Source organism: Callionymus lyra, chromosome 18 (assembly GCF_982586985.1).
Source record: "Callionymus lyra chromosome 18, fCalLyr1.hap1.1, whole genome shotgun sequence".
In the NCBI taxonomy this organism is placed as follows: domain Eukaryota; kingdom Metazoa; phylum Chordata; class Actinopteri; order Syngnathiformes; family Callionymidae; genus Callionymus; species Callionymus lyra.
In genome coordinates, this window is record NC_141835.1 from 6319487 (window position 1) to 6338958 (window position 19472).

The 19472-nt window shown below is 40.7% G+C and overlaps 1 protein-coding gene across 1 annotated transcript; it reads left to right on the forward strand.

Moving 5' to 3' along the window:
* Nucleotides 1-1990: 1990 nt before the first annotated feature.
* LOC148060287 (uncharacterized) lies at nucleotides 1991-18488 on the forward strand. The gene is made up of 9 exons (XM_087780401.1): nucleotides 1991-2115; nucleotides 4849-4942; nucleotides 5005-7883; nucleotides 8502-9444; nucleotides 10048-10800; nucleotides 11818-12210; nucleotides 13054-13149; nucleotides 13813-17984; nucleotides 18066-18488. The coding sequence occupies exons 1-8, from the start codon at nucleotides 2014-2016 to the stop codon at nucleotides 17973-17975; spliced, it is 9423 nt and encodes a 3140-aa protein (XP_087636527.1). The 5' UTR covers nucleotides 1991-2013; the 3' UTR covers nucleotides 17976-17984; nucleotides 18066-18488.
* Nucleotides 18489-19472: the final 984 nt, after the last annotated feature.

Sequence of the window (19472 nt, forward strand, 5' to 3'; positions counted from 1 at the left end):
TACAAATGCAACTGAATGTGTCTGAGAATCTGATTGGTCGAAGACGGACTTTTTACTTTCCCCTTATTTATCAAAGACACATCTCTGTGATCAATGTGATCTGAATTGTACTCAAGTTTACTATAAATCAGATTATTACATTTTCTTTGGTCATTACTGTTACCATGGTGACAGAAAAAAATGTGAATTTCTTCTGAATACATATGGGTTTGGGAATGTTTTCCTAATTTACGTATTCAAGAAATAATAAATAAATAAAGTTATACCTAATAAATAATAAACAATAACATAAACAAACTAATAAATAATAAATAATAAATAATAAATAATAAATAATAGATAATAAATAAATAATAAATAAAGTTCTATCTAACAGTTGTGACGATACTTACATTTTTTTTAACACAATACTTGGATTTCACGATTATTGGGAAAATATGTCATTTTACCACAAGGATAATATAACAAAAACCTAAATTTTTACTATATTTATTTAAGAGGAACGTAAAAATAACCGCCGTAACAACATGTAACCGAAACACGTGTTAAATATTTAACATAAAAAAACTGTCGTGCAACTAGAAACTGCAAGTCTCAGGTCTGGGGAAGTTCAATATCCTTTTCTAAACGTTAAGCTGATAAAAAAACAAATGAACTTACGTGTTCCTTTACAAACATAAGAATAAACTAAATGGTGGTGTCGATACTTTTTAAAACCCCGGATACAACATTTTACTTTGGATACTTCTGACAATATTGATTACTGTTGACATCATCGTTGACCCTTTGAACGTTGAGTCATCATTTATGGTTTTCAGCACTTTTTATTATTGTTCATCTACTGTAGTAACAATGTGAGTCTAAGGAGGGCGCTAGAGTGGTGAGACGACATGTCGACAGGGAACTTGTTGTATTTTTACTAAGACTTAAATGTATCTGTCTTCATATAAACAGTTATGTCGTTTTTTATCAGCGAGTGTTTGTTTGGAAATTTCTTAGAAAGGGTGAGTAAATCTGCAATTTGACTCGTTTTTACGTTTTTCAACGTGTTGATTTAAGTGTGTCTTTAATAGATGTTTTACTCTATTGTATCATCAGTGTGTGTTTGTACAAAAATACCTTTTCATTGAAATATTGACACTAGAAAATGATCTTAAGCTCCGCCCACTGGAAACACTTTCTGGAGATGAAATCTTGTTGACAATAACCACATCCACTCTGCTGTGATTGGTCAAGCATGGATGTTTGTCACCGCGCCGTGATCAATCCCGGAAGTCTCCACCTGCAAGGGACTCGTTGTATAAACAAAGCGGGGCGTGATCACAGCTGGCTGGAGGAGGAGTGAAGCTCATTATTACGTTATAATGGACTCTCGTAACCTCTCGTTCGCCCAGATTTCAGAGCAACTTTACAAAGTAATAAGTGTAAAACATGGTCATGATGAGGAACTTACTGCGTCTTGAAGAACTTTTACTACATGTCAGGAGAGTTAATTGACTTTTAAGAAATGTTAACCTAATATTTCAACAGTGAAAACAACACAGAGAGTATTGTTGTTCTTTTTATATTGTAACTGTTGACTTATCATAGGTTGTACAACGACTAAAACCTTTTTTCTCATGGTTTTAAATTGAGTTTCTACAACATTTAATTTAGTCTGAATCTACAGTAATGTCACATCATGAGCAGTGATGTAGGAATGTAAGTTACAAAAGCATTGTGATCTGATTTCTCAAGTCTGTCTGGATACTTAGTCAATGTTTACACAGGCGTTGATCTGTAAACTTGTTGCTCAGTCATCTGGGGACAAACCAAGTGTCATTGTTTCTCTGAAGCAGGGAGAGGCGTGATCAGGTCCAAACTTGGCTCTCATGGGCTTCATGTGATCCTGCAGCGGGAGGTGGTCCTTCCACAACAACACACACCACAACAACAAAAAAAAGGATCTTTCACTCCTCATGCGGCTTCATTCTCAGTCCGTCAGAGGAACCAGCGACTCTCTCTGCAGTGGAGATGGGAGACACTCAGTCTGCGCTGCGACCGGACGGGACGTATGCAGCAGCAGAGGAGGAGAGCCAGCGAGCCGAGGATGCTGAGGCTCAGCTTCATGATGAGGTAACTCTAGCTCTTTTCTGCTGCTGTTCTTTGCTCCGGTCGTGAGCACGGATTTAAGGTTCTGCATGAAGGTCGTGTGAACGTTTTGGATTCATTATTTTGCTGACGCTGGAGTCTCGTCGTCAGGACGATGCAGCAGATACTTGGCAGAGGATTCTGTTTATGTTGAAACCATATATAGGTTGAAAAGTATTTGTATTTGAATTAAATCGTCAAAAAAGTACCGATTTCAATAGAAAATATCAGATGTTTTACCACTTAAAATGTATATATTTATAAATATATATATTTAATTGAAAATTTACTTTTACCTAAAGATTCTATGATTTGAAAAATAAGATTATTATTCGTTTAGGCTTTTCCTTGATTTTTCCGGAACTCCTGTTGTTTTTCAGTATTATCTTGAACTTTAAAGTATATATTTTATTTAGTATTATTTAGTAGTATTTAAGCAATTTGTGACCCTGGTCTGGAAAAGCACTATATAAATACAAATGACTTACTTAATTACTTTATTATAAGAATAATATATAATTATATTTAATTTTAATCAGATGCCAAACAATATTGCCATCACGTGTTGGAAATGATAATAGAAAATGATAGTATATATATATAATATATAATAAGTACTTGCTTCATACTAAGCTTAGTTGAGTCACGTGAAGGTTTTAAATTGAATTAAAGATTTTCATTCAATAACTTTTCTCGTCTGACAAAGTATCTGATTCCTCAGCAAAGTCGAAGGTCTCTGGATGTGTTGCGCACGTGAAGAAGGTTATTTAATTAATCTTGTGTAAAGTTGTTTCAAGTTAAACTTGGTGACTTTTATTTCATGACATAAGCTGGAAAACCGTGTCTTTTATCCATTGTTTGCTCATTGTTTGTTGATTGTTGCGGCGCTTTGTGACCCTGGTCTAGAAAGGCGCTTCACAATCGACCATTACTTACTCACTTGTCGGCCTTTATTGTTTCCACGAGGCCCAGGTATTAGAAGCCTGTTGACACCGAGCGTAAATCTAGCAAAAGGGACATGAAGGCGGAACCAAAATGGCCACACTTCAGCCTAAACAAGCGCTTGTCAACACGGTAATACACGGGCAAACTAGTCGTATTTTAACCTAACATTTAAATTGTAGAATGAAGTTTTGGGAAAAAAACAAAACCCCCCCAAATAAGGTTAACGTCTGTCATTATTATAAACGATTCTATCCTTGATTCTACTTTATATTGGATCATTGAAAGAGAACATCTTGTGTAATGGGATCAACACACTCACACACTCACACGTGTGTGGTTTTCACAATTAAGGATCTCCTTAAACGATTAGCCCACAAATCTGTTGTTCATTAGAGTAAATAAATGTGGGGGAAGTATTTGGTGTTTTTGTGGATAAACTCAAGCCGCAGTTAATAATGCAAAATCGGATTATTATTATTTTTATATGTTTGTTTTCAGTATTATGAGAATTGTATATTTTAAATTTTTTAATGTTTTTAAATTGTATTACTTGAACTGGAATTTACTCTCGTAGGCCTAATAATGGATTATCTTATCTTATCAACCTCCTTCAAGAAGTTAAAATTCTTTTTGTTTAGTGTGTTTTCATATTTTTGTTATGGAATGGTACATTATTATTTGTTTATATATATATATATATATATTTGTATCAAATGAAATATTATATGTTGCATGGGTTTACTCCGGGCACTCCGGTTTCCTCCCACAGTCCAAAAACATGCAAAGATAGATTGAGAACTTTGGGAAATTATCCATCGGTATGAGTGTTATGGTTGTCTGTGTTTTGGTGCCCTGTGACAGACTGGCGTCCTGTCCAGGGTGTCCCCTGCCTCTCGCCCTATGTTACTGGGATAGGCTTTAGTCTCCCCGCGATCCCAGTAAGAGATAAAGTGGTTGAAAATGAATGAATTACTTTAAAACATGAGCTTGTCTTTTATTTCTGGGTCTTGATAAGCTTGTTGTAAAGAAGCGAAATATGCAGAGAAATGATTCCTAGGTTGTTCAACGGATGAATAGAAACTAAAGGTTTATTTTGCTGGTGTTTTATTGTCCAAAACCCTTAAATCCCTAATGTGTTAGAGTCCAAATTCAGGTTAAAAATGTGGACATTTTGCCGGGTGTCGGGAGCGTAAACTTTATTAGCCGCAACGTTCAAGGGGGATTCTATTCCAGGCTCAAACTAACGTGACTCACATTGTGAGTTTCCATCTAACAAGGTTCGTTCAAGAGGTCGTCCGGCGCACAGAAACCGCGTTGTTGCTTTACAAATAAAAGCCCTCGAGCCTTCAGTTACTCGGTCATGACTTCAATTATACGCCGGCCAAACCGAGGTGTAAAATGGAGATTCTTTAATCACAACATTGATGTATTAGCAACAGTCGGCTCTTTATCGCAGCTCGTCGGGGTAAAGATAAACATCAGACGGATGCTCTAATGCTAGCGTCAACATGAGACTCTGAAAGGATCTGTGCTGATGATTGTGCTTTCATGCCAATTGAAGCATTACAGCGCCTGTTGCGATGCATGCTGGTAGATGACGTCGGTCTGAAAAGGGATGACGATTGTTGTCAACACGTGCGCGCTGACTCATATGACACATGCATTTAATTTCATTTTAACTTGTTTTATAACTGTATAAACTGCAAACAATAATTACAAAAAAGTCAATTATAGTAGTCCAATAATATTTATATATTTTTCTATCTTTTCTAGCCAAAAGCCAAAGTCCAAATTACCGAGATAGACGCCAAAGAAGGAGCGTCACTAGTCAACACGAACGGCCACTGTGAAGACACAAACACAGGAGGTGAGTGTTCATGTTATGCTAGTGGTCGACATACAAACTGACTTTCAATTTTCTTTCCGAAGATGGCGAAGAAATGTTCGAAACCATCGACATCATTGACAAAGAAGCTCCGAACGAAGCGGACGGCGACGCCGAGCAGGACCTGACTCTGGAGGTGACCAGCAAGGAAGCGACGCAAAACGACATCAACGATGGTTTGAGGAGATTTTTCAGTAACATTGGTTTCAGAGTGACCGTGAAGAGCGGGTCAGACGACCAGCTTGAAACCGAGCTCGACCCGGAAAACGCTCCAGAGGACGCCGAACCTCCTCAGATAGAATCCAAAGATGGAAAGGTTGAGCTGAATCAAGAGCAGACGAGCAGCGAAAACGATTCCACCGCGTGTTCTACCCTCACGGACGTGACTTCGCTGGAGTTTAGAGAGAATACAGACGACAGAACATCCAAAGACAAAGTGGACATTGTAGCTGAAGCTTTGGAAACAGCAACAAGTTCATTTGTTGGCAAAGAATCAGAAACACTGCAAGATACCGATGATAAACCACCAATATCTCCTTCTTGTTATGACCCAGACGTCATGGATTCTCCAGTGAAAAGGTTCTTCACGACAGGGATTTTTTCGGGGCTTCGCAAGAAGAAGAATCCCGAGGACACGGACACAGCCGAGAAAGACCTGGCAGATGAAGCTGAGGAGGAAAATGAAACGACTGTTATTGCAGAAGGAGATTTAGGAAGAGATGAAGGCGCTCAGGACGAGCAGAAAATCACCCCAAAAGAAGAAACACCCGAAAAAAAATTAACAAATGGAGCAGAAAGCATCAAGTCTGACATTGTGAGCTCACAGGAGAGGGTTCAAGACAGTCCTCTTAAGAGGTTTTTCGCAAGCCCCAGTTTAATGAGGTTTGCTAGAAAGCAGCAGATTCCCATTGAGCCCACGCTTTTAAAATCTGGAGAACACGTCCTGGACGAGCAGGTGTCGGTCGTGAGATCCGGACAGGGCCAGAAAGATGAAGATCAGGCGACCAAAGTGGAGGAAACCGGTGCATGGGCTTCCTTTAAAAAGCTGATGACCCCAAAAAGGACGAGGAAGTTTCGCGAAGAGCCGCAGACGGATCAGGCGAGCGAGCCCGTCGAAGGTGAAAAACTGTCCGACAGCGCTGAGCAAAACAAACAGAGAAAAGATTCCTCCATTTCTTGGGAAGCAGTTTTGTGCGGTTCAGGAAGAAGGAAAAGTCAGAAAGAGGAAATGTTGGAAAGCGGCAATCAAGCCAGGGAATCCAAAATAGGCGATTCGCAGGAAGAAGAATCCGTTGACGTTGTATCCAGTTCTGTTAAACAAGCTGACGCCTCCTCAGATGGTGAGGCGGGATTTACGTGGAATTCATTTAAGAAACTGATCACCCCTAAAAGAAAAGCGAGGGAGGAAGGAGACACGGCCTTAAAATCTGCTAATCTTGTTACACATGATGATCTTTCAGTTCAAGCTGCAAGTGACAACTCGGGTGAAAAGCTTTCGGACGAGGCAGCAAAAGCTGAGTCAGATGATGAATCAGAGACTCCTGCAGTTGTTCCGTTGTCTGAGTTCGAGGACGATGTTATACAAGCTGATGAGGAGACTCTGGTTAATGTGGACTTGGCTCAGGTATCAGACACGATTCCCATCAACGATGGAGCAGAAGAACATATTATTGCTTCGGAAATCAAGACGTCGCTTGACACAAAGGAAGTTGACGAATGTACGGATGTTATAAGCAAACAACCACAGCTCAGTGACATCCCGGAGGAAAGTATTGTCACCGGGACGGCTCCCGCTCCGGTCCTCGAAGAGCCAACCAGGGACGACACTTTAGCCGAGGATCTGACGGACATCACGTCTGAGGCCGTCACCGCTCCCGAGCCCGTCGACACCACCATCACCGATGAAACCGAGATGGTGTCGGCAGTTTCCAATCTTTTGGAGTCGTCTAAAACCTCAGGCGACTCAACACCAGTCCCGGCGTTTTACAGCCTGGAGGAGACGGACATCATGCTCACACAGGTTGTGGAGACCATTTCCTCAGCAGCAGAAGTTATTCCCTCAAGTTCTGGGGAGCAATGTCCGAAGAACATAGCAGGGTCTGTTGCCTGTCAGCTACTAGGAACAGTCTTCAAAGATGAGCCTTCGCTTCTGGGGATTCACAGAAAGCCAGAAACAACCAACATTGAAACAGTTTTGAATGCAGAAGAAATAGGAGAAAAGAATTCAGGAGCTGCTGTGGAAATGGAAAGTTTATCTGTCCTCAACAAAGTGTTGTCAACTGAGATGATACCTGAGCTTGGAGAAGAGGATTTTGAGCAACTAGAGCTGGCAACGGATGAAGTTCTTGAGGTCACCACACGACAGTCAGAGGAAGTGCAGATCAGACAAGTGGAATCAGAAACTAAAGACGATGATTCTGAAGAAGTTCAAGTGGGGACAAAAGGAGCAGATGATGTTGAGGTTATCGCGGATGTGGAGTTGGAAGAAGAAAAGTCAGACGTCACAATGGAGACGTTTCCTACTGAAGCTGAAGTAATTACAGAAGAAGTTGGACCAAAAGAGGAAGTGTTGACACTTACAAATATCTCCGTCAACCAAGAAACTCAAGGTCAACCCGATACTATGGCCTGTGATAATGTTCCACAGACAGACTTACCAGCCAATGACTCGGGTTCAATAGAAGGATGTGGTCACGTTCTAGTTGAAAGAGAAATATCTTCCTATGATCCATCCGAGGTTCAACAGACTAATCTGGACTCAGATCTATCCGAACCTATTGAAGAATCAAAAGCTGATCAAGAACCTGAACAAGTCAGTTCAGAAGAGTCTATCGATCTACTGAGCTCAACAAAAGAAAGACATATGGAGGAAGAAATCCCTAAAGAAGATCAAATACCGCCAAATCAGGTTCCTGTTGAGAAAGTGACAGAAGATCTATTGGGTCAGTCAGAAATCATTTCAGAGGATAGTGAAGTGAAAACAACAATTCCTGTAGATAATATTGAAGAACATGAGGACAAAGAAGATGTTGAATTATCAGAAACACTAAATGTGTCAGAGGTGCAGATTCTGACAGGTGTGTCTCTGACTGAAGTTGTGGCAGATGAAGTTGATGCTGAGCTAGAACAAAATCAAGACACTCTGGAAAATAAATCAGGACAAGTGTTGGATGTTCTAGAGGGTGGAGTTGTTACAGACATTTTACCTTCAACCCCAATTCATCCATCAGGTGAAAAACCGCTATCCCAAGCGATGGACCTCTTGCACCCTTCGGGTTCTGAAGATGATGGTACTGGAGAGTCAACAAATGTTCTCTTACGGGAGACAAACAAGGCGACAGATGAGGAAATGGCCGAAAAAAGACATTTTGAAGTCACACAAGATGTGTCGACAGAGTCGACTATGGAGGCTGTCTTGGATGCAGACCAGGGTTTTGTCGAGAACTTAATTCTGGAGGAAGTCAATGACACTTTTCTAGCTACAAAAGAAAGTCCCACAGTTGAATTTGAAAATCAACCCCTAACTTTTACTCCGATCCAGAGTGATCCAGATTGGAAGACTGAACAAAACCAAGTACAGGCGGCTTCCTTAGATGAAGAAGACCTTGGTGTCCAAACCCTGGAAGGAGTCGTGGTCGATGCTGTGGAGGAGGAAATCATTGGGCCAACAGTAGATGATGGTGTCACACCTGAGTCCAATGAAGGTGATACTGAAAAGGACCAGAACAAAGTCACTATTGATGGTGTTGCTCAGATATCAGAGTACGGTCTTGAAGAACCAAGCCTGGCTCCTATTGAACAAGACAGTAAAGCAGAAGTAGCAACTGAGCCAGCAGCAGATTCTGTACACATTGTAAAAGAGGTTACAAAAGAAGAAATAGTCGAGGAACTAAACGAGGAACCTTCAAGTGAAACCACAGAAATAACTAATGTAATTGAAACTACAGATAACGTAGAACTTCTAGTGCCATCTAACTCAGAATTGATTTGTAACGTTCCACTTTTGGAAAATGACGGACCAACCGGTGAATCTAAAGAGGATGCACACAAAACTCTGGACAATAATGTAGTGGACATTGAGACTCATTTACCGCCATTGGCCACAGTAGAGGGGACTTCACTGGACACTGAGCAGTGCAATGTTGAATCAGTCGAAGGTGTTGAGGAAGAGACAGAAACAGTGTCTTTAATCAAAGTGGAAGATCTGGAAAATAAAGAAATTGGACCAGATTCACCTCATATGGAGCCAGAAAAGAAGAGAGATTCAGAACATTGTGCAGAACACTCTGAAGAGACAATGAATCAAGACGATGAAGCCAACGCAGACAATGTCAAACAAGATTCACCAATGCTGGAGTCAACAAAGGAGACCAACATGGACGTAGAACAGTTTAATGTTAAAGTAATTGAACATGTTCCTGAAGATATCGTGGAGACTTCTGTCATTACTGAAGAAGTTAAAGAGGAAGCAGTTTTAGAACGGAGTGAAGATTCAGAGTCAGTAGAATGTCGTCAAAATGATGAAACACTAAAACTTTACCCTCCAAATAAGGAAAGTGAGATTTCTGTTGAAGAGATTGTAGAAAATGACTTGACTCAGGTTGACTGTCATGAAACAAACGAAGCTAGAACAGATGAAAAGGAACAAGATTCACCAGTACTAGAGTCCCCAGAGGAGATCATCATGGATACACAACAAAGTACTGTTGAAGTGGTTGAACATGTTCCTGAAGATATCGTGGAGACTTCTGTCATTACTGAAGAAGCAAAAGAGGAAGCAGTTGTGGAACGGAGTGAAGATTCAGAGTCAGTAGAATGTCTTCAAAATGATGAAACACTAAAACTTGACCCTGCAAATAAGGAACGAAATATTTCTGGACAGGAAATTGATGAAAAAGAAGCTGTTGAATTGGTTAAAGAAGACCCTCAGGAGACAGAAAAGGTTGATTTGATTCAAGTCAATCAAGAAATAAACGAAGCAAGAACAGATAAAATAGAACAAGAATTATCAGTACTGGATCCTTTAAATGAGATCATCATGGATACAGAACAGAGTAATATTGAAGTGGTTGAACATGTTCCCAAAGATATCTCGGAGGCTTCTGTCATCACTGAAGAAGCAAAGGAGGAAGCAGTCTTGGAACAAAGTAAAAATTCAGAGTCAGTAGAATGTCTTCAAAATGTTGACACCCAAACATTTGAACCTGCAAATCATGAAATTGATGAAAATGAAGATTTTGAATTGGTTGAAGAAGACTCTCATGAGACTGAAAATGTTGATTTGACTGAAGTTGAAAATCCAAAAACAAACGAAGCAAGAACAGATAAAATAGAACAAGAATTATCAATCCTGGATCCTTTAAATGATACAACCATGGATACAGAACAGAGTGATGTTGAAGAGGTTGAACATGTTCCTGAAGATATCGTGGAGACTTCTGTCATTACTGAAGAAGTAAAAGAGGAAGCAGTTGTGGAACAAAGTAAAGATTCAGAGTCAGTAGAATGTCTTCGAAACGATGAAACACTAAAACTTGATCCTCCAAATCAGGAACGAAATATTTCTGTTCAGGAAATTGAAGAAAAAGAATCTGTTGAATTGGTTGAAGAACAGCCTCAGGAGATAGAAAAGGCTGAATTGACTGAAGCTGATGGTCGTGGAATTAACAAAGCAGACACAGATAAAGTAGAACAAGATTCACCAATAATGGAGTCACCAGAGGAGATCATCATGGATATAGAACAGAGTAATGTTGAAGTGGTTGAACATGTTCCTGAAGATATCATGGAGACTTCTGTCATTACTGAAGAAGTAAAAGAGGAAGCAGTTGTGGAACAAAGTAAAGATTCAGAGTCATTAGAATGTCTTCAAAATGATGACACACAAAAATGTGAACCTGCAAATCAGGAAATTGCCGAAAAAGAAGCTGTGGAATTGGTTAAAGAAGACCGTCAGGAGACAGAAAAGCTTGATTTGACTGAAGCTGATGGTCGTGGAATTAATAAAGCAGACACAGATAAAGTAGAACAAGATTCACCAATAATGGAGTCACCAGAGGAGATCACCATGGATATAGAACAGAGTAATGTTGAAGTGGTTGAACATGTTCCTGAAGATATCGTAGAAACTTCTGTCACTACTGAAGAAGTAAAAGAGGAAGCAGTTTTGGAACAAAGTAAAGATTCAGAGTCAGTAGAATGTCTTCAAAATGATGAAACACTAAAACTTGACCCTCCCAATCAGGAACTAAATATTTCTGTACAGGAAATTGAAGAAAAAGACGATTTTGAATTGGTTGAAGAAGACCGTCAGGAGACAGAAAAGCTTGATTTGACTGAAGCTGATGGTCATGGAATAAACGAAGCAGACAAAGATAAAGTAGAACAAGATTCACCAATAATGGAGTCACCAGAGGAGATCATCATGGATATAGAACAGAGTAATATTGAAGTGGTTGAACATGTTCCTGAAGATATCGTAGAAACTTCTGTCATCACTGAAGAAGCAAAAGAGGAAGCAGTTGTGGAACAGAGTGAAGATTCAGAGTCAATAGAATGTCTTCAAAATGTTGACACCCAAACATTTGAACCTGCAAATCATGAAATTGATGAAAATGAAGCTGTTGAATTGGTTGAAGAAGACTCTCAGGAGACTGAAAATGTTGATTTGACTCAAGTTGACAATCAAGAAATAAACGAAGCAAGAACAGATGTAATAGAACAAGAATTATCAATACTGGATCCTTTAAATGAGATCACCATGGATACAGAACAGAGTAATATTGAAGTGGTTGAAAATGTTGAAAATGAATGTCTTCAAAAATGGGAACCTGCAAATCAGGAACTAATTATTTCAGTACAGGAAATTGAAGAAAAAGAAGCTGTTGAATTGGTTGAAGAAGACCCTCAGGAGACGGAAAAGGTCGATTTGACTGAAGCTGATGGTCGTGGAATTAATAAAGCAGACACAGATAAAGTAGAACAAGATTCACCAATAATGGAGTCACCAGAGGAGATCACCATGGATATAGAACAGAGTAATATTGAAGTGGTTGAACATGTTCCTGAAGATATCGTGGAGACTTCTGTCATTACTGAAGAAGCAAAAGAGGAAGGAGTCTTGGAACAGAGTGAAAATTCAGAATCAGTAGAATGTCTTCAAGATGTGGACCAACAAAAACTTGACCCTCCTAATGATGAGAGCGACATGTTTGTAGAGGAAATTGAAGAAAACAAAACAGTTGAAATGGGTGTGCATGAATATTTAATCCCTGAAATAGGATCTGCTTTGGATTCACAGCATTGTTTCGCTCAAGTTACTGAAACTGTTGTACATTTTCATCCAGAGCACGCTAACAATACAGGTGAACTTAGGGAACAAGTAGTAGATGCACCAAGCAGTGAAGAAATTCCAGATTGCAAAAGTGAACAAGGACCAAATTATGAACTTGAAGTTGGTTCAAGTCTAGATTTAATGGACAAACATCAGGATATATTGGAAAATACACCTGAGCTCGTCGAAGGTCACAGTGAACCTGTTGAAAAACAGGAAGAAGATAATTTACCTTCAACTATAATCAGTCCACCAGAGGAAGAACCTGTAGCTACTCAAACTGATGTGATGTGTTCTGAAGACGCGACACATAGTCTTCCAGACGAGGCAGAAATGACCACAGATTGTTCAAGTCATAAATCCTTGAAAGAGGAAACGGACCTAAAGGAAAAAGTTGATCTTGAGGTGACGTCAAAAGTGGAATCATTGGATTCCGAAGAAAACATTGAACAAGAGTTACGGACAGTGGAGTTGACAAAGGAATCTATCGTGGATAAAGAGCAGTGTTTGGATGGACAACAAGAAGATCAGACTCAAGAAGATACTGAAGAGACAGATATTGTAACTGAAGAAACAGTGGTGGAAACCGATGTTAAACAACGTGACTCAAAAGAAGATTCAGAATCAGCAGATGGTCACATTGTTGACACACAAAAATATGACAAACTTAATGAAGATGCTGCGATTACAGATGATGAAGAAAGGATCGAAGATCAGTGTTTTGTAGAAGTTATTACAACTGGTGTACCGAATGATCCAGAACAGCCTGGTGGTACAGAAGAGCAGACAGACCTAGGGATGGAGATGCCAAAAAGAGAAGGAATTACAGACAGAGAAAGTGAACAAGCGCAGGAAGGTACTGCTGAACTAGTTAAAAAACTAGAAGACACAACCAAAGATGATGTTTTACCTACAAACATCATTGATTCACCAGAAGAAGTGAATCAAACTGAGACAGCAGTGGACCCATTGGATGCTATTAGTTCTGGAGAATGTTGCACTGGAGAGGAAACACGGGATCTTTCAGGGGATGCACAGATGGTGATGGAGCTTTCAAACGAGGAAGCGGACAAAGTTCTAGAAAAGAGTCACGATATGTTGGCAGGAGAGCCTGAGGAGCAGAGATCAATGGAGTCAGAAGAGAGATTTGACTCTAAAACTGTTCAACAGAAAGAAACCATGGAAGCAGAAATTACAGCAAGTGTCGAGCCAGAAAAAACAGAAGTGAAATCTGATCACGAACAAGCGAAAGGACTATCGGAATATCCAGAAATTGAAATAGTGAATTCTCTTGTGTTGAGCCCAGAAGGAGTCGACACTGGGTTCACCAATTCAACGGAAGAAATAAGAGAAACGGTAACAGAGAAAACATTGGAGACGTTTGTCATTTCTGGAAAACATCTGATCATGAACTGGAGTTCAGAGGAACAACAACCTGTCCCTGTTGTTGATGAAAGGTCTACAGTTGATCTGCATTTGGCTACTGAACAAAACCAAGATGGAAGCATTTCTTCTGCAGTGCAGGAGGCTTCGTTACATGAAGAAGAACTAAGTGTCCACACACTTGAAACAGTCATGGCCGATGCTGTGGAGGAGAAAACCATTTGGTACACAGTAGATGATGGCGTCACACCTGAGTCCAAAGAAGCGTCGGAAAACGACCGGAACAAAATCAACGTGGATGAACTTGCTCAGATAATAGAGTGTTGTGTTGAAGAACCAATGACGGAGAGTCTCGAAGAGAAAGTGGCTCCTATTGAACCAGAAATTAAAGCAGAACTAGAAACTGAACCAGTAGCAGGTTCTACAGATTCTGTACCAATTGTAAAGGAGGTTACAAAGGAAGAAAACTCTGAAGAAGAACTTAACGTAGAACCTGTTAGTGAAACGATAAAAGAAACGGATGTCACTGAAACGACGGATAAAGTAGAACTTTCAGAGTTATCTAACTCGGAATTGTTCTGTGACGTTCCACTTTTGGAAAAAGAAGGATCGACCGGGGAAGTTGAAGAGGATACACACAAACAAGATAAAGAAGTCGACATTACGACAAATTCCCGGCTGTTGGAAGTAGCAGTGGAGACTTCCCTGGACACCGAGCAGTGCAATGTCGAGTCATTTGAAAGTGTTGAGACAGAAACACTTTCTTTGACAGAAGTTGAAGAAACTGAAACAGTTATTGATCCAGATTCTCTCCAAATGGATCCAACCAGGAAGACTTCAATAGACTCAGAGCTCTGTAAGGTTGAAATAGTTACTGAAGACTCTGAAGAGACAGAAACTGTTGCTTTGACTCAAGTCAGTGACGGGAAAAGTAACAAATCCAACGCAGATGAAATGGATCAGGATTCAGTGATACTGGAGTCTTCGAAGGAGACTGAGCAGAGCTACGTTGAAGTAGTTACACCTAACGACATCAAGGAGACTGACGTCATTAAAGAAGAAGCAAAAGAGGAAGCAGTTGTGGAAGAAAGTAAAGATTCAGGCTCAATAGAATTTTGTCAAACTGTTGGCACGCACAACGTGGACTTACCAGATCAAGACTGTGTCGTTGTCAAAGAGGAAAATGAAGAAGCGGAAATGGTTCCAGGAGATTCTGAAAAGTCAGAAAATGTGGTTTTGAATCAAGTTGACGACGATAGAAATAACAAAACCAACGCGTTTCAAACAGAACAAGACTCGGCAATAAAGGAAACAGTTATGGATACTGAGCACAGGTGCGTTGAAGTAGTTGAACATGCACGAGAAGAAACCACGGAGACTGCTGTCATTACTGAAGAAGTAAAGGTGGAAGTATGTTTGGAACAAAGTGAATCAGTTAAATGTTGTCAAAATGTTGACCCACAAAACCATCACACTGTAAATGCCTCTGAGGAAATTGAAGAAAAGGAAGCAGCTGATGCGGCCATTCATGAAAAGTCAGGCTCAGAGTATTTTTTCGCTCGAGTTATTGAAACTATTGCGATGTATGTTCCAGAGCAAGTTAACGATACAGATGAACTCGGGGAGGAAGTTGTAGATGCACCAAGAAGTGAAGACGTTCCAGCAGGACAAACACGAGCTCTGGAACTTGTCGAGGAAATTGGCTCGACAGAATGTCCCGTTCAAGACCTGGATGATGAAACCAGCACAGATGAAATCAAGGATGACTTCGCACCTGTGACTGAATGTACCTTTGAGCAGGAAATGCAATGGGACGGCAAAGATTTTGACGTTCATGATGCAGCTCAAGTGGAAATCTGCTCGGTAAACCCCAAGGATTTAGATCCACTTCATGAACAGGGAGTTGAGAAGGTGGTGGAGGAGGAGGCTCATGAGGAAGAACTTATTCAAGACGAACTAAAAGAGGAAATCAAAGGAGATGACCAAACAGCTGCTGTTGAATTTGAGCAAATACAAGATGAAGTTGTCGAGCATATCGAGTCAACAGAAGATTGTAGAGTCGTACCTGGAGTTACAGCTGAAGAACCTGAAGAGAAACAGGAGTGTCACATTCAATTGGTTGAAAGAGTTGTAGAGAATGCACCGGAGGAGGAGGAACATATCCAAAAAGAAAGGGAGGAAGGAGTTTCTGTGACCACAGAACACAGAGAAATTGTAGTTTCTAGCAATGACCAAATCAAATGTACAGAGCTCACAGAGGAATCAATTCCAGAGGCAAACGAACATGGTGTTGAAAAAGCTGCAGGCGAATCGAATAAGGAGAATATATTGTCTTCCGAATTAGAAACTGGAACCAAATCAGAGGGCCTTGATTTTGAACGGAAAGAAGACATTACAGTGGTGTCTATATCTGAAAGATTGTCAGCGACCACAAGAAGCCTTGAAGCCAGAAATGTATTGATAAACCCAGAAGATGTAATAGTAAGCACTGTGCAACTGTTTGAAAAAGTAGGCCAAGTAGGACCAAAACAAGACGATACCACCAACTTAATAAGTGATGACAATGTAGAAAGTCTTACAACTTTGAGAATGGACAGTGATTCGGAATCATCCACCAAAGCAGAGGATAACGAAAGACTTGGAGAAGAAGTGACAGATGCACAGGAGTTGCAGGAAATAACAGAACTAATGGTTGAAGTTGAAGAAAAACTGGATGGAGACTCGCAATCGCTGGAACCATCCATTATGGTGAAGCATGACGTTTTGGAAGCAGCATTAGAGGAACAGCCAGACTTGGAAGTTCCCACTCAGGATCCAGTCTTAGCTCCTGAGGACTTTGAGGGGCGAGGCGACGCAACACAAGCTCCAGACTTTGAGGTCTTGGCAGTTAAAAAGGTACTTTTTCAAGAATCTGAATGGCTTGACCAAACTGTCGGAACAAAAGTGGACACAGAAGTGCAGAAGTCAATGCTGAGCCAGAGCGATCTTGAAGGAGCAGAGAACACAACGGATGCTCAAGAATCAGGTCACACTGATGTGTCTATTACTTTCAATGATATGATAAAGGAATATAGAACTGAGAATCTTCTCTGTGAACCAGAAGATGAAGATATAAAAGAAGAAGAGATGGCCCCTAAAGAGCTTCAGGATGAGCCTGATGTAGAAGGGACCTTAAAGGAGGTTCCTACAGAGATGCCTGATATTTCGCTAACTCAGTATTTGACTCACTGTGAACCAGAGACGGATGAACTCACCTCCACTACGCACTTAAAACATTTCACGAACGAGACAACCGAGGTGTACCAAGTACACCACAGTGGCAACACAGTGAAGATGGTGGATTCCAGATTATCTGACGATGCAGTCATAACCTTGGAGAGCAAACAACCTCAGACTTTATTTGAGGGTGAGACTGAAACTTTTCAAGATGCAAAAGAACGGACACTAAAAGAAGATGATATAGTCGATGAAAGAGTGAAGGAAATGGTCAGGAAAGTGGTTGAGGACATTGTCCAGGCAGAGGCTCTTCTGCTCTGCTCAGCTCATGTCAAGGCTTGTGAAACATCTGAAGCAGAAAAAGGACATGAAGAAGCCCCGTTTTTAGAGAGTCTGGCCAAAGTGTCAATGGAAGGACATCAAGTAGCGTTGACAACGATCCCGACAACTAAGGAGGCAACGTCGCCCTCCAGGCCCTCGTTGGAGTTTGAGATCGACCTACAGTTTGAGCAGACAAACTCAATGGATGACTTTGCACCTGAACCGGAAAGAGCCGAACGAAACAAGACAAACGTGCCCGAGGTCAGCGTACAGTATTTAAATAGCAGCCACGATGAAGTATCCAAAGAAGCGGCTCAGACGGACAGATGGGATGAACCAGCAACGCTGTCCACAGAAAAAGCCCTGATCCTAAACCTACCAGTGCTCATGGAACTCCATTGTACGGGGATCGCCAAAGCAGCAGAGATCCATGAAACTGATCCCTCAGCCGAGCTCGTGATGAAATCCAGGATTTGTGGTGGTCCGCAAATGTCTGTCAAGGACGACGAGGAAGTCTGGCTGGACGCGGAGGAGGGTGACGAAGGAGCAGCGTCACTGTTTGAGGAGTTTATCGACGCACAGGTGGAGGAAGAAAAAGCGGATCCTGAAGTGTATGAAATCCCACTCGACTCCAGTGAAGAGCTGAAGGAAAGCGAGCAGGAAACATACGAAACACTGGGAACAGAAAGTGACACGGATGAGTTTGACGCAGCGCTGGAAGACCATGACTTTCCAACCAGCACCCTCGCCACGACTGACTGAGAGAAAACTGTAAGTATAAAGTATATGTTTTGTTCTGCTATTACTGATGCTCTTTCACATTTTCTTATTCTCACTGTCTTTTCTTGTCAGGTCCTTCCACTGAAAATGAAAAAGAACTCGTCACCGGACAGAAAGTTTTATTTAAGCAACGTTTTTTAATGACTAATCCCACATTTACTTGCTAGTTTTCTGACTATGAATGTAAAATATATTATACTCAGATGTAATATTTATGAAATGGTGTTTGAAAGAAAAGTCATTTTGAGCGATTCTTGATCATTACGACGGTTTCATTTCCTCGCTTTTTTGAATCTATGCAAGTCAAACAATAACGTGCCTCCTGAATAGTATTTAAAGTCGCTGTATATTACCTTGTACATTCTGACAGTTTCAGGGACCAGACGTAGATGAAGAATATGTTTAGATTTTTATGACCGATGAAAGCCAACGTGTGGACCGTACATGTAACTGCAGGCGATGAAGAGCTCGAGCGAGCGCGGAAAGAAACCCTATTTTTTGAACAAGCGCTCATCTATGTGAAGTAACCTATGCTGCATAACAAGTGTTCTATTCAATAAAAGCATTCATTTGAAATTCTTCTTTGTTGTTTTTTGAGTCAAAAAAATGTTTCTTAAAGATTATTTTGGGACTACTTGTTTATTCTTGACTGACATTCTTGTGGACGTTCTTAGGAATGAATAATAGTAAAGTTTGTTAAACTATTGCTGTTAAAGAATTGCATTTGACTGGTGATTTAATAATGAGAGAAGCAAGTATCGTCCGTATCCTTATTTATCAAAAGAGACAAAAAAATAATTTGTTAAAAATAGCAGTTGTTTATTTTCCATTCAGAACAATGCACTGCTAATATCAATTTATGATGAATTAAGGTATGTTTTAGTGTTTTTTTCAAGTATGAGAATTTTTTTCTTTTTTTGTCAAGAGAGAGAAGTACTACACCAGCAACTGTCAAAATTTGATGGATGACCTTGATGACCCCCCTCTCCCTCCACCCCCACATGGCCCCGCCCCCTGGCACAACTTTCTGTCAAAATTTGACGGATGATGTTGCTGATTCCGTCTCCTATGGCCCCGCCCCCCTGGCACAACCTTCTGTCAAAATTTGATGGATGATCCCGCCTCCTATGGCCCCGCCCCCCTGGCACAACCTTCTGTCAAAATTTGATGGATAATCCCGCCTCCTATGGCCCAGCCCCCTGGCACTAACTGTCACTCTGGAATGTGAACCTTTTTCGGAACTTCGAACTTTTTAGGGTTGTAGTTTGTAGAGTTATAAAGGTCCAGGTCTATACTGGAAGTAAAATAACCGAGCAGACCGAGCTTCTTTATCGGACCTACAAGGTCGGATTTTGACAGAAGGCTGTCGCTACGGGGGACAGGGCCATAGGAGGCGGGATCAGCAACTTCATCCATCAAATTTTGACAGGTACTGGTGTAGTACTTCTCTCTGTCAAGTGTCATTGAAAAAAAAAAGAA

What these genes read in the sequence shown, in the direction of transcription:
- LOC148060287 (XM_087780401.1), top strand. Translation starts at nt 2,014, where the DNA reads ATGGGAGACACTCAGTCTGCGCTGCGACCGGACGGGACGTATGCAGCA. An exon ending in AGGCTCAGCTTCATGATGAG is followed by an intron (nt 2,116 to 4,848) that starts GTAACTCTAGCT and finishes TATCTTTTCTAG; the next exon opens with CCAAAAGCCAAAGTCCAAAT. An exon ending in ATCAGGTTCCTGTTGAGAAA is followed by an intron (nt 7,884 to 8,501) that starts GTGACAGAAGAT and finishes ACTCCGATCCAG; the next exon opens with AGTGATCCAGATTGGAAGAC.